The following is a 15,227-nucleotide window of genomic DNA, read 5'->3' on the forward strand; positions in this document are numbered from 1 at the left end:
ATTTGGTTGATACGTTTTTTGCAAAAAATGTATACTAAGCTGCTCTACCAATCTTCACGGTATACCCTTATCAGAGCAGTCCTAACTAATGTATGCAATCCCTATCTGATGTATTTAAAAACCTGACCATGTGTATATAACCTGTGTGAACAGGGTTCAGAGAGGAAAAATCCATGTGTGCATACAGGGTAGAACAGCTTTTGTGCAGATAGCCCAAGAGGAGTGGTGGAGCTCCCCAGTCTTGTAGACACAAGAGAACAATTATGGAAACAGGAACACATGGGCTACTTGCACAGTGAACAAGTCTGTATGATCATGTTCACACACCACCAAGAAACCTGAAGACACAAAAGAGAATAGTAAAACCAAAAACACTCAGTTTGAAAAAATGTTGCAGTAATCCGCAAGTGCTAGTAAAAGATGTAAAAAACAGGGTATTTGGTTGATACGTTTTTTGCAAAAAATGTATACTAAGCTGCTCTACCAATCTTCACGGTATACCCTTATCAGAGCAGTCCTAACTAATGTATGCAATCCCTATCTGATGTATTTAAAAACCTGATCATCTGTATATAACCTGTGTGAACAGGGTTCAGAGAGGAAAAATCCATGTGTGCATACAGGGTAGAACAGCTTTTGTGCAGATAGCCCAAGAGGAGTGGTGGAGCTCCCCAGTCTTGTAGACACAAGAGAACAATTATGGAAACAAGAACACATGGGCTACTTGCACAGTGAACAAGTCTGTATGATCATGTTCACACACCACCAAGAAACCTGAAGACACAAAAGAGAATAGTAAAACCAAAAACACTCAGTTTGAAAAAATGTTGCAGTAATCCGCAACATTTATATATCCAAGACGCTACCTTTTACTGTAAATGGATACAGTGCTTCAGAGAAAACCTAGCTTACAAACAAGCTAGGCACAAAAATAGGAGTCTGCCGGGCACCTCCCACAGTTTGACTGACATTTATTTTCCCAATGTGCAAATATATATATATATATTTTTACTGGAGAGCATCAATCAATCCAACCTAGGTGATCAGAACAGACAGTAAGCCGCTCAGTCAACACTTTTCCCTGGCTCCTTCTCAACATAGGGTCTCTCTGTGCAGTATTTCAGACTAAAACCTTATCTTTTGTAATGGGTGACCTTGTGTAGAGTCCATGCTCCCTGCGCTTTCAGGCAGCATGAAATGGCTGCCAATTTCCCTTTAACTGCAATTGTACTTTGGAAAGTACATGTTAGTCATCTGCATACAGTCACCTTTTCAACTTAATGGTTTAGTAAGAGAAAAAAGGATCCACTATTTTGCTCACCATGGTTTTAACACCATACACAAAAATTTTACGGAGAAATTCCACTGAAATGCAGCTTCTACTATTTCGCAAGCAACGTCTCTTTTTCACAGCGTGATGTGATTTGTAATCTGATCCAGAGTATCTAGATTTTTTTCTGTAGTGATTCTCATTCAAAAGAATACATATGATGGCTTTTTGTGTGTATCATATATACTGTAAGGAAGCCACACTTGCCAAATCTATCAGTTAGTCCAGGAGATATCTCTTGGCATGCCAGCAGAGCAGGTGGATTGTCCATCAGTTACAACTTCCTTTATCAACCAAACCAATTTCATGGCACTGATAAACACAAGGAGAGGAATTAAAATGGAAGTGTTTGGCCATTGAGCTAAAGGATCAGTTTTATGGGATATAGATAATTCAGTGACAAACAATGTACAATTCGTGAAGAAATGTTGAACTTGATGGACACAAGTCTTTTTTCAATTGATGGAATAACTATGTTTAGGGTTTTTTTATTAAAGACAACCTGGCAGCTGATACATGCTCCCCTAACAGTGGGCAGCAAGTATAAAGGTACCGTCACACTAAGCGACGCTGCAGCGATACAGACAACGATGTCGATCGCTGCAACACCGCTGTTTGGTCGCTGTCACACAGACAGCTCTCCAGTGACCAACGATGCCGGTAACCAGGGTAAACATCAGGTTACTAAGCGCAGGGCCGCGCTTAGTAACCCGATGTTTACCCTGGTTACCGTTGTAAATGTAAAAAAACAAACACTACATACTTACATTCCGGTGTCTGGTCATGTCCCTCGCCTTCAGCTTCCAGCACTGACTGAGCGCTGGCCGTAAAGTACAGCGGTGACGTCACCGCTGTGCTCTGCTTTACGGCTGGCCGGCGCTCACCAGTCAGTGCGGGAAGCTGAAGGCGAGGGACATGACCAGACACCGGGAATGTAAGTATGTAGTGTTTGTTTTTTTACATTTACAACGGTAACCAGGGTAAACATCGGGTTACTAAGCGCGGCCCTGCGCTTAGTAACCCGATGTTTACCCTGGTTACCAGTGACGACATCGCTGAATCGGCGTTACACACGCCGATTCAGCGATGTCAGCGGGAGATCCAGTGACAAAATAAAGTGCTGGACTTTCCCCAGCGACCAACGATCTCCCAGCAGGGGCCTGATCGTTGGTCGCTGTCACACATAACGATTTAGTTAACAATATCGTTGCTACGTCACAAAAAGCAACGAGATCGTTAACAATATCGTTATGTGTGATGGTACCTTTAGGCAGTGGCTGTACAATCACTTCCATGTTTGTTTGTCTCCTTGTTGTTGTTTCAGAGATAAACACACTTAAGGTACCTTCATACTGAGCAACTTTAGAACGATAACGATAGCGATCCGTGACGTTGCAGCGTCCTGGATAGCGATCTCATTGTGTTTGACACGCAGCAGCGATCAGGATCCTGCTGTGACATCGCTGGTCGGAGCTAGAAGGCCAGAACTTTATTTCGTCGCTGGATCACCCGCTGACATCGCTGGATGTGTGTGACGCCAATCCAGCGAAGTGTTCACCTGTAACCAGGGTAAACATCTGGTTACTAAGCGCAGGGCCGCGCTTAGTAACCCAATATTTACCCTGGCTACCATTGTAAATGTAAAAAAAAACACACTACATACAAACATTCCGGTGCCTGTCACGTCCCTCGCCATCTGCTTCCCGCTCTGACTGTGAATGCCGGCCGTAAAGCACAGCGGTGACATCACCGCTGTGCTGCGCTTTACGGCCGGCGCTCACAGTCAGTGCGGGAAGCTGACGGCGAGGGACGTGACAGGCACCGGAATGTAAGTATGTAGTGTTTTTTTTTTTTTTTACATTTACAATGGTAACCAGGGTAAACATCGGGTTACTAAGCGCGGCCCTGCGCTTAGTAACATAGTAACATAGTAACATAGTTAGTAAGGCCGAAAAAAGACATTTGTCCATCCAGTTCAGCCTATATTCCATCATAATAAATCCCCAGATCTACGTCCTTCTACAGAACCTAATTGTATGATACAATATTGTTCTGCTCCAGGAAGACATCCAGGCCTCTCTTGAACCCCTCGACTGACCCGATGTTTACCCTGGATACCCGGGGACTTCGGCATCGTTGGTCGCTGGAGAGCTGTCTGGGTGACAGCTCTCCAGCGACCACACAAGGACTTTCCAACGATCACAGCCAGGTCGTATCGCTGGTCGTGATCGTTGGAAAGTTGCTGAGTGTGACGGTACCTTTAGGCTTCTTTCACACTTCCGTCTTCCAAATCTGCACAGGATCCGTCAAGACGTTGAAATGACAGATCCTGTGCAGATTGTGGAAAACATGTGCACTGGGCCCGTCTTTGACGGACCTGTCGAGCCTATGTGCATCTATCGTGTATGCGTCTTTGCAGCGGTTTTCCGCTGCGAAAACGCATACACAACACAAACCAGGTTAAAAAAAAAATTAAAAAAATTGCAGTATTCTCACCTACCGGCATCCCCATGCACCGATGGTCCCGGCAGCTAGCGTTCCTAGTAATACATTGCAAAATCTCACGAGATCGCAACTTCTCGCAAGATTTCGCAATGTACTACAAGGAAGTAACGCTAGCTGCCGGGAACATCGGTAACGCTGCGCGGGAACGCCGGTAGGTGAGAATATTGCGATTTTTTATTTTTTTATTTTTAGCATTCTATCTTGTTACTATTGATGCTACATAGGCAGCATCAATAGTAAAAAGAGAAAGAGAGCGAGCGAGAGAGAATTTCCCTGATGGGAAATTCTTCCACGCATGCTCTCTTTGAAAAAGCGGGACCCGTCGCTGGATTCCTGCTTTTTCACAGGCAGCGACGCATCCTGCGCCCATAGGCTACTGCTGTAGCCAGTGACGGGCAGCGCAGGATGCGTCGCTAACCGATTTCCCGACGTGCAGAAAAAACGTTCCTCTGAACATTTTCTCTGCCTGACGGACAGTTTTTTTATGCAGGATTCAGTGAAAGATGGATGAAATGGATGGCCATCTGTCACAATCCGTCGCTAATACAAGTCTATAAGAAAATGCAGGATCCTGCAAATTTTTTTGCAGGATCCTGCATTCTCAAAAATCGACGGATTGTGATGGAAACTGAAAGACGGAAGTGTGAAAGAGGCCTTAGGCTACTTTCACACTTGCGTCGTTTGCTGTCCGTCGCAATGCGTCGTTTTGGGAAATAAGGAGATTTTTGTGTACTCACCATAAAATCTCTTTCTCTTAGCCTCTAATTGGGGGACACAGGACCATGGGTGTTATGCTGCTGTCCACTAGGAGGCGACACTATGCATAATCTGAAAAAGATTAACCGTGGCTCCTCCTCTGCAGTATACACCCCTGAACGGCGTCAGCCTTCTCCAGTTTTGTGCATAAGCAGTAGGAGGAACGTGACATGAATAACATAACCATGCCTATAAGAAGGCAACTATGTGCGAGCTCAAGCAAACAATATGAGAACTCGACAGTAACAACGGCCTGGAAGGGCAACAGGGTGGGAGCTGTGTCCCCCAATTAGAGGCTAAGAGAAAGAGATTTTACGGTGAGTACACAAAAATCTCCTTTACTCTGTTGCCTCATTGGGGGACACAGGACCATGGGACGTCCCAAAGCAGTCCCTGGGTGGGAAGCAATGGACGAATATTGTGCAGACAGGTCGCTACACTTGGGGCACCGCCGCCTGCAGAACACATCTACCCAGGCTCGCGTCCGCTGAGGACTGGGTATGAACACTGTAGTGTTTAGTAAACGTGTGTAGGCTAGTCCAAGTGGCCGCCTTACACACTTGTTGTGCCGAAGCATGGTGCCGAATGGCCCAGGAGGCCCCTACCACCCGTGTAGAGTGTGCCGTAATACCGGCTGGAAGAGGAGAATTCTTAATGCGGTAGGTGTCTTGTATGGTGGATTTGATCCACCTGGCAAGGGTAGCTTTGGAAGCGGGCAGACCCTTGCGGCTACCTTCCGGAAGAAGGAAAAGAGAGTCAGACCTCCGGAAGGACGCAGTCCTAGACACATATATACGCAATGCCCTGACAAGGTCAAGCGTATGCAGAGCCTTCTCCACTCTATGAACCGGGACCGGACAAAGGGATGGCAGTGAAATTTCCTCATTGAGGTGGAAGTGGGACACAACCTTCGGAAGGAAGGATGGGACCGTACGGAGAACTACCTTGTCCTGGTGAAAAACCAGGAAGGGCCATCTGCAGGAGAGTGCTGTCAGTTCAGACACCCTGCGTAGCGAGGTGATTGCCACCAGGAAAACCACCTTCTGGGATAGAAGGCGGAGCGGGACCTCCTTAAGGGGTTCGAAGGGTGGTTCCTGCAATGCTGTCAGAACCAGGTTGAGGTCCCACGTTTCTAGTGGTCGTCTGTAGGGGGGAACCAATCGGGAAACCCCCTGAAGAAAAGTCCTTAATTGCGGCTTGGTAGCAATGCGCCTTTGAAAAAGCCCCCTGTCAGGCTCGCATCAGTGGTCAGAACCTTCCATTGACCTGTGAGAAAGGATTTCCCCTTTGCTAGCGAGGTTGGCTTGAGCCACCAGTGCAGGGACTTCTTGGTTGACGATGTTAGCCGGAACTCCCTGTCGAGAGAGAAAGGGTTTTTGTCCCAGAACTTGAGAATGGCAAGTTGGAGAGGCCTGAGGCGAAACTGGGCAAATGGGACGGCTTCTATTGCTGCTCCCATCCTGCCGAGGACTCTCATGGCAAACTGGAGATCGAGGGGGTTTGCGGAGGAGGGTGCGAACTCCTAGGCAAAGAGCAGTGCCTTTTCCTTGGGAAGAAGCACTAGACCCCTGGAGGTGTTGAATAGCATTCCCAGGAAGGTCAGAGACTGACTCGGGGTTGGTGATGACTTTTGTAAGTTGACTAACCAGCCCATGTGACTCAGAGTGTCGATTGTAATTGAGACGCAGAGCTCGCAGTCCTTGAAGGTGGGAGCCTTGATGAGTAGATCGTCCAAGAATGGAACGACTACTATGCCTCTGGAGTGCAGGACGTCCATGGTGGCTGCCATGACTTTGGTAAACACTCTGGGAGCCGTGGCGAGTCCGAACGGGAGAGCCACGAACTGGTAGTGGTCCTGGTCGATTGCGAACCTGAGAAACTTCTGATGGGCAGGTGCAATCGGTATATGCAGGTATGCGTCTTGTATGTCTATGGAGGCGAGATATTCTCCATGGACGCAATGTTATGAAAGGTCATTCAGTACCACAATGGACATAGAGGTCAGCGCACATACAGTGACCTGGCAATAACCCAAAAACAAGAACGAGCTCTGAGACGTGGGAACTCTGTTGACCGCAATCCCTAATCCTCTCCAACCACACTAAAGGCAGCCGTGGATTGCGCCTAACGCTCCCTATGCAACTTGGCACGGCCTGAGAAACTAGCTAGCCTGAAGATAGAAAAATAGCCTACCTTGCCTCAGAGAAATACCCCAAAGGAAAAGGCAGCCCCCACATATAATGACTGTGAGTAAAGATGAAAAGACAAACGTAGAGATAAAATAGATTTAGCAAAGTGAGGCCCGACATTCTAAACAGAGCGAGGATAGGAAAGATAACTTTGCGGTCAACACAAAACCCTACAAAAACCACGCAAAGGGGGCAAAAAGACCCTCCGTACCGAACTAACGGCACGGAGGTACACCCTCTGCGTCCCAGAGCTTCCAGCAAGCAGGAGAAAACAAATATACAAGCTGGACAGAAAAAAACAGCAAACAAAATAGCAAAGTGGAACTTAGCTATGCAGAGCAGCAGGCCACAGGAACGATCCAGGAGGAAACAGGTCCAATACTAGAACATTGACTGGAGGCCAGGATCAAAGCACTAGGTGGAGTTAAATAGAGCAGCACCTAACGACTTCACCACATCACCTGAGGAAGGAAACTCAGAAGCCGCAGTACCACTTTCCTCCACCAACGGAAGCTCACAAAGAGAATCAGCCGAAGTACCACTCGTGACCACAGGAGGGAGCTCTGCCACAGAATTCACAACAGTACCCCCCCTTGAGGAGGGGTCACCGAACCCTCACCAGAGCTCCCAGGACGACCAGGATGAGCCATATGAAAGGAAAGAACAAGATCGGGAGCATGGACATCAGAGGCAAAGACCCAGGAATTATCCTCCTGAGCATAACCCTTCCACTTAACCAGATACTGGAGTTTCCGCCTTGAAACACGAGAATCCAAAATCTTCTCCACAATATACTCCAACTCCCCCTCCACCAAAACCGGGGCAGGAGGATCAACAGATGGAACCATAGGGGCCACGTATCTCCGCAACAATGACCTATGGAATACGTTATGTATGGAAAAAGAATCTGGAAGGGTCAAACGAAAAGACACAGGATTAAGAACCTCAGAAATCCTATACGGACCAATAAAACGAGGTTTAAACTTAGGAGAGGAAACCTTCATAGGAATATGACGAGAAGATAACCAAACCAAGTCCCCAACCTGAAGTCGGGGACCCACACAGCGTCTGCGATTAGCGAAACGCTGAGCCTTCTCCTGGGACAAGGTCAAATTGTCCACCACATGAGTCCAAATCTGCTGCAACCTGTCCACCACAGTATCCACACCAGGACAGTCCAAAGACTCAACCTGCCCTGAAGAGAAACGAGGATGGAACCCAGAGTTGCAGAAAAACGGTGAAACCAAGGTAGCCGAGCTGGCCCGATTATTAAGGGCGAACTCAGCCAAAGGCAAAAAGGACACCCAGTCATCCTGATCAGCAGAAACAAAGCATCTCAAATATGTTTCCAAGGTCTGATTGGTTCGTTCGGTCTGGCCATTAGTCTGAGGATGGAAAGCCGAGGAAAAAGACAAGTCAATGCCCATCCTACCACAAAAGGCTCGCCAAAACCTCGAAACAAACTGGGAACCTCTGGCAGAAACGATATTCTCTGGAATGCCATGTAAACGAACACATGCTGGAAAAACAATGGAACCAAATCAGAGGATGAAGGCAATTTAGACAAGGGTACCAAATGGACCATCTTAGAGAAGCGATCACAGACCACCCAAATGACTGACATCTTTTGAGAGACGGGAAGATCTGAAATAAAATCCATAGAAATATGTGTCCAAGGCCTCTTCGGGACTGGCAAGGGCAAAAGCAACCCACTGGCACGAGAACAGCAGGGCTTAGCCCGAGCACAAATCCCACAGGACTGCACAAAAGTACGCACATCCAGCGACAGAGATGGCCACCAAAAGGATCTAGCCACTAACTCTCTGGTATCAAAGATTCCAGGATGACCAGCCAACCCCGAACAATGAACCTAGAGGTCAGCGCACATACAGTGACCTGGCAATAACCCAAAAAACAAGAACGAGCTCTGAGACGTGGGAACTCTGTTGACCGCAATCCCTAATCCTCTCCAACCACACTAAAGGCAGCCGTGGATTGCGCCTAACGCTCCCTATGCAACTCGGCACGGCCTGAGAAACTAGCTAGCCTGAAGATAGAAAAATAGCCTACCTTGCCTCAGAGAAATACCCCAAAGGAAAAGGCAGCTCCCACATATAATGACTGTGAGTAAAGATGAAAAGACAAACGTAGAGATGAAATAGATTTAGCAAACTGAGGCCCGACTTTCTAAACAGAGCGAGGATAGGAAAGGTAACTTTGCGGTCAACACAAAACCCTACAAAAACCACGCAGAGGGGGCAAAAAGACCCTCTGTACCGAACTAACGGCACGGAGGTACACCCTCTGCGTCCCAGAGCTTCCAGCAAGCAGGAAAAAACAAATATACAAGCTGGACAGAAAAAAACAGCAAACAAAATAGCAAAGTGGAACTTAGCTATGCAGAGCAGCAGGCCACAGGAACAATCCAGGAGGAAACAGGTCCAATACTAGAACATTGACTGGAGGCCAGGATCAAAGCACTAGGTGGAGTTAAATAGAGCAGCACCTAACGACTTCACCACATCACCTGAGGAAGGAAACTCAGAAGCCGCAGTACCACTTTCCTCCACCAACGGAAGCTCACAAAGAGAATCAGCCGAAGTACCACTCGTGACCACAGGAGGGAGCTCTGCCACAGAATTCACAACACCGAAGAGACTCCATGCGGAAGTGACGGACCCGTACATATTTGTTGAGTTGTTTTAGGTCCAATATGGGCCGCACACTGCCTCCTTTCTTGTGGACTACGAATAGATTGGAGTAGAACCCTCGGAAGCACTCGGCCGTGGGGACCGGTACTATGACTCCTGCTTGAAGAAGCGAGGAGACCACTTGTCGGAAGGCACGAACCTTGGCCGGTGGTTTTGGGGGGACAGAAAGGAAGAATCGTTCCGGTGGGTTGGAGGTGAACTCTATCTTCTATCTGGAAGACACTAGTTCCCTGACCCACCTGTCTTCTGTAATAGGCAGCCAGACTTGATGAAAGAGCAAAAGTCGGCCGCCTACGGGTGTGGTGTCTTCCGGATTCCGTGAGTCATGATGAGGAGAAAGTCTGAGATTTTCCTCCTCTGGGCTTAGACTGAGCTGCTTTTGACTGCCAGGTCTTGTCCGACCTGTGCGTCGACCGTGAGTTGTCCCTCCGTGGGGAACGGTTACGATTTTGTGCTGGACGTGAGACGGACCAGCCCGAAGAATTCCGAAAGGATCGGAATCGAGTTTGGTTACGCTTCTTGTAATTGCGTTTAGGTTTCAGTTGGGGAAGAGAGGTACTCTTACTCCCGGTGGCGTTGGATATCATTGTGTCCAACTGTTCACCAGAAAGTCGCCCACTGAGGTAGGGGAGGTGTGTGAGGGACTTCTTTGAGGCTGCGTCTGCTTTCCATTCCCAGAGGATACGCCGAATTGTGATGGCGTTTGATGCTATCCCCACTACACCCCTTGCTGAATCTAGAGCTGCATGAAGCATGTAATCTGCTACGATTGCTATTTGAACCGCTTGGTCCGACAGCTCAGGAGCGGAAGCTTGGAGGCCAGCTTGTAAATTTTTGGCCCAGGCCAGAATGGCCTTGGCAGCCCAAACTGAAGCGAACGCAGGAGCCAGGGATGCCCCTGCAGCCTCGAAAATTGAACGAGCCATGCGTTCTACCTGCCGGTCTGCTGCATCCCTGAGGGTTGAGCTATCTGGCAGTGAAAGGATGGTCTGTGCTGCTAGTCTAGAGACTGGGGGGTCCACTTCGGGTGGGTCTGTCCATTCCTTGAGTATCCTTCTGTGGGAAGGGGTACCTAGCCTCCAGATATTTGCGATTAGCAAATTTTTTCCCAGGCTGTGAAAGCTGCTTTTTAAGGATTGCCTTAAACTCTGGGTGGTTAAAGAAAACCTTAGGCGGCTTCAGAGGTCCTTCAAAGGAAATCTTGTGTTCTGGGGCCTCTGGTGGCGGATCAGAAATGTCCAGCACTCGATGGATGGAAGAGATTAAGTCCTCAACTAGCACTGTATTGCTAGGAGGGATTGGGATCAGGGATCTCTCCGTTTCCTTGTCTGAGTCGGAGTCACAGATGTCTTCCGAATCCAGTGTATCACTGAGGCGTCCCCTGCTGGGTGAGCTGGGGCGGAGGCCTTCTCTGGTCGGGGATTGCGGAGATCTGCATTGTCTGTCCCTGGAAGGGGACGGTCTAGATGACCTAGATCTACGGTGTCTCTCCCTAGAAGGGGATGACCATGGGCTATGGGATGATGCAGATGAACGTGACCTGTGGGTCCGCTTGCGTCCACCAGTTTGCTCCTAGTTCCAGCGCCGAAGAACAACAGTCCTGTGCCCCCGGAGACTGGCTGGCCTGGTCCTGCTGACTGGGAGATGCAGGGTTAATCCTCGCTGCAGTAGAAATGGCAGCCGAGGAGAAGAGACAGGGAGAGAAGGGGCCGGAGAGAGAGGAAAAAGGCGCAGGGAGCCCTGTCTCTCTATTGTGCCATGCCTGCCTGCACTCCCCCCGACCCCGACAGGAGCCCGCAGCTGGGCTGGGGTCCCTGGATGCAGGCGCAGTGTGCTGGCCCATTGCTGGGAGCTGCAGAGTGCTGCCTGTACAGGCCCTACCTGAGGCGTCTCAACCTAATGCCCCCAGAGGGGGATTAGGGAGGGTGCTGTTGTCACCTTCAGGGGGCTTTATCCTCGCCTTGACCTCAACCCTGAAACCAAAAGGAATTGGGGAAGGAGGGGGGTTCTCGACTTTGAACCAGCACCCGAGGGACTGGGGAAGGAGCGACATAGGGAATAGCCATCTCGACTTCAACCGGGAGCCCCGTAATAGGGGGCCGAGGAAGGAGCCATGCCGGGAGTCTCACAGGAGACCCACTTTTCTTCATCTGTAATCCGTCGGAAAAAAAAACGGAGTAAAAAATCTTAGGTGTGCCTCCTATGCGACACTAAGCAAAGACTGGAGAAGGCTGACGCCGTCCAGGGGTGTATACTGCAGAGGAGGAGCCACGGTTAATCTTTTTTAGATTATGCATAGTGTCGCCTCCTAGTGGACAGCAGCATAACACCCATGGTCCTGTGTCCCCCAATGAGGTGACAGAGTAAAACGCATCCTGCAAATGTGCCCGCAGGATGCGTTTTTTTCCCATAGACTTGTATTGTCGACGGATCGCGACGTATGGCCATATGTCGCGTCCGTCGTGCACTGGATGCGTCGTGTTTTGGCACACTGTCGTCACGAAAAAATGTTCAAGGGAACGTTTTTTCGTATGTCGGGTCCGCCATTTCTTACCGCGCAAGCGCAGCCGGAACTCCGCCCCCTCCTCCCCGGCACTTAGAATGGGCAGCGGATGCGTTGAAAAACTGCATCCGCTGCCCGAATTTTCACAACATACGTCGCGCCGACGCTTAGCGATGGCCACGTACCGACTCAAGTGTGAAAGTATACAAAAAAAGGTTGCACTCTATCGTGCCAAAGCATGTCTAATATGAAATACATGAAATATGAATAGCAAAATGGCTTTTGAACATTAGGAAAAATATTTGAGAGATGCTTTGCACAGAATTTGGACAAATAGTGTGAGCCCATCAACCATCGTCAAGGTGGTCTCATTAATCTGATGGGTCCCTGACCTCCCTGTCCAAATGTGAACTCTTACCGAAGGCTAAGGTCGGTATGCTTGGGTGAATGTGGACAACCTCTCTCAGCAAAGCCCACATATGGGTTGGCCAAAACCAAGTGTGATTAGATGTAATTAAAAACCACATGGTGAAGGGAGGAGTGCTCAGTCAGTAAGCTAACATAGAAATGGCAGAAAAACGACTGGCACATCCAAACTTGTGTGAATAGGTGCATACCAGGAGCAGCTACCTCCATATTCAATATACAAAAAAAATAATATGAAAATATGTATACTGTATATGGAGGTAGCTGCTCCTGGTATGCACCTATTCACACTAGTTTTGATGTGCCAGTCGTTTTTCTGTCATTTCTACGCAAGTGTGAAAGTAGCCTTAGTAGCCGCTGGGGACCGAGTCATGTTATAGAACAGTCATACTTGTGGGTCCCCAGCGGCCTTCTCACTGCCCACTGACCTTGACGGCAAGCCTCTCCCTACGTGCGCACATAGGCAGAGGCTTGCCAGTCACTGTCAGCAGGCAGGAAGAAGCTGAACTCAATAATGTATCACATGTCCAGATGTTTGGTGTTGTTTGCTTAGACTGAAAAAATAATTACCAGGTGGTTAACATTGCTGTGACTATCAGACACGTAGTCAATCATCCGAATCCAACCCGTTCTTTTATAAGCATCTCACCGTCTATAGACAATGTATATACAGAGCCTTGGTGTGAGTGGGGGCAGTTTCTCAGTTCTGCTGCATTGCTAAATATAAAGGCTCTGATTGTGTCAGAATGCCTGTACCCAGTAAAATAAGTGATACATACTTGAATTCACGGTCTCTTTTCCTACATCATGCTGCTCTCAGATGGGACATCAAAAACCCGCTGACAGATTCCCTTTAATGAATTTGTGAAAATAAAAAGTTGAAGGGACACTCAAAGTTTATACCACTGAACTCTTTGGGAAATATTACAGTATGTGTTAAATGTGCACTGTTGGAAACTGTTTGCATGGCTGTATTTGTGGCTGTTATTACCAAATGATTAACATAATTGTTACACCCTCTGTCCTACTTCTCGGCCTGTTTAGTATGTTGGCAAAACATGTAATTTTCATCACTATGCAAAGCTTAAACTGCTTATAGTCAGACGCCTTCTGGAAAAGATCCTTAAATAGGATCCGCCTGAAAGAAAAGCATGTGTGCATTTTTAAGACACAAATACAGTTATTCCTGATCTGTTCCAGACCCTCATGTATTAATCTGTTGTAAGTGGATACTGACATCAAATAGGCACACATTTACATTTTGCCTTTAAAAATGGCCATAGCTTTAGGTTTTTAAATACACCATTAGATTTAGCAGTAATCTACAATTTGGTCAAATTGGCTTAGAAAAACTCCACGGTTTGAAACAAAACTCCCACTAAGCGTTCAGACACATTTACATCTTCTAATTTATTGACTAAAAAGTAAATTTATCTTTAAATAGTCATGATTAAAGTAATCATCTTTGGGTAGAATATGTTTATTACATGGTTAAGAATTTCCCATATTACAAAACAATGATCAGAAAATACTTACCCGCAGAGCCTTTACCCCATCAAGGAGCAATTCTGCCGTTGGCAACTGCCTAGTACCCAACTTTTCTTTAAGACGCTGAACCTCGATTCCATTTAGTTCTCCATCTGCATCCCTGACCTCCAAGTAAAAAAGTGATAGTCCTTTTGTGCCCTGCAAAATGTAAACAGCTTAAGTTTATTACATTTAATTTATTTCAAGTATATCAATTGTGTATATTAACATGACTTTTTTTGAATTTTCATAATTACAGCAAATATATGGTTCTGTTAGGATTATAAAAATTGCAGATAAAAAATTAATCTGATTCACCCCAATTAAGGGCTTAAATGGGATTTACCGACATATGTCCTTGTGCATTCATCACTCTGCCCAGAGTCAAAGCCATGTCAGAGTCCGAGGCTGATGTAAACCATTTGTACCCATAAAGCTTGTAAGTGCCATCCGCCTGGGCATGAGCCACTGTTTCTATGCCATGTGCTGAAAACAGAAAATAGGAAACATACTGGTTTATTCTGGCTGTGAATGTTTCACACTGATGGATTTAATCACCCACCAACATCTGATCCTCCTTTGCGTTCTGTCATCCACTGGCCAGATGTCCAAAATATTTTAGGATCTGTGGATGTAAGGTGTCTGAATGCATCCTGCAGTGCCTCAGGCATACCCAGTGACTGTGAAAGGAAAGTTCAGGAATTAAAATTATATTTCATTAACAATAACAGATAATTAAGAAATGTACATAATGAACTTTATCCTTGTTTATATTCTTGGTTGTGGTTTTACGGAAACTCTCACTATTCTTGATACCTAAAGTAAATGATTTTGTTTAGTTTCTTTTCCTCTACTCCTTGGCCGTTACTTATTTTCTAGTGGTCATGCTTTGTCAAGTCTAAAGGGAATCTGTCACCACATTTGACCTTTCTAAACTATTAGTTTGGGCATACAGGTTGTAGAATGCTAAAAACAAAGTTCATCCCTGTGTGTAACATATCAGGGCGGCACGGTGGCGCAGTGGTTAGCACTGCAGCCTTGCAGCGCTGGAGTCCTGGGTTCGAACCCCACCAAGGACAACATCTGCAAAGAGTTTGTATGTTCTCTCCGTGTTTGCGTGGGTTTCCTCCGGGCACTCCGGTTTCCTCCCACATTCCAAAGACATACTGATAGGGAATTTAGATTGTGAGCCCCATCTGGGACAGCGATGATAATGTGTGCAAAAAATGTAAAGCGCTGCGGAATATGTTAGCGCTATATAAAAATAAAGATTATTATTA

At 47.1% G+C, this 15,227-nt stretch overlaps 1 protein-coding gene across 1 annotated transcript in view; it reads right to left on the reverse strand.

Annotated features, from left to right (window-relative positions):
- LOC138672052 (acyl-CoA dehydrogenase family member 11-like) overlaps window positions 1-15,227 on the reverse strand; it is a 239,854-nt gene that overhangs the window by 92,224 nt on the left and 132,403 nt on the right. The window contains exons 6-8 of the mRNA XM_069760128.1: window positions 14,510-14,627; window positions 14,294-14,433; window positions 13,957-14,106 (exon numbers count right to left, since the gene is read on the reverse strand). Coding sequence (XP_069616229.1) covers window positions 13,957-14,106; window positions 14,294-14,433; window positions 14,510-14,627 — 408 coding nt within the window. The remainder of the gene's footprint in view (window positions 1-13,956; window positions 14,107-14,293; window positions 14,434-14,509; window positions 14,628-15,227) is intronic.

This window comes from Ranitomeya imitator, chromosome 1 (assembly GCF_032444005.1).
Source record: "Ranitomeya imitator isolate aRanImi1 chromosome 1, aRanImi1.pri, whole genome shotgun sequence".
In the NCBI taxonomy this organism is placed as follows: Eukaryota; Metazoa; Chordata; class Amphibia; order Anura; family Dendrobatidae; genus Ranitomeya; species Ranitomeya imitator.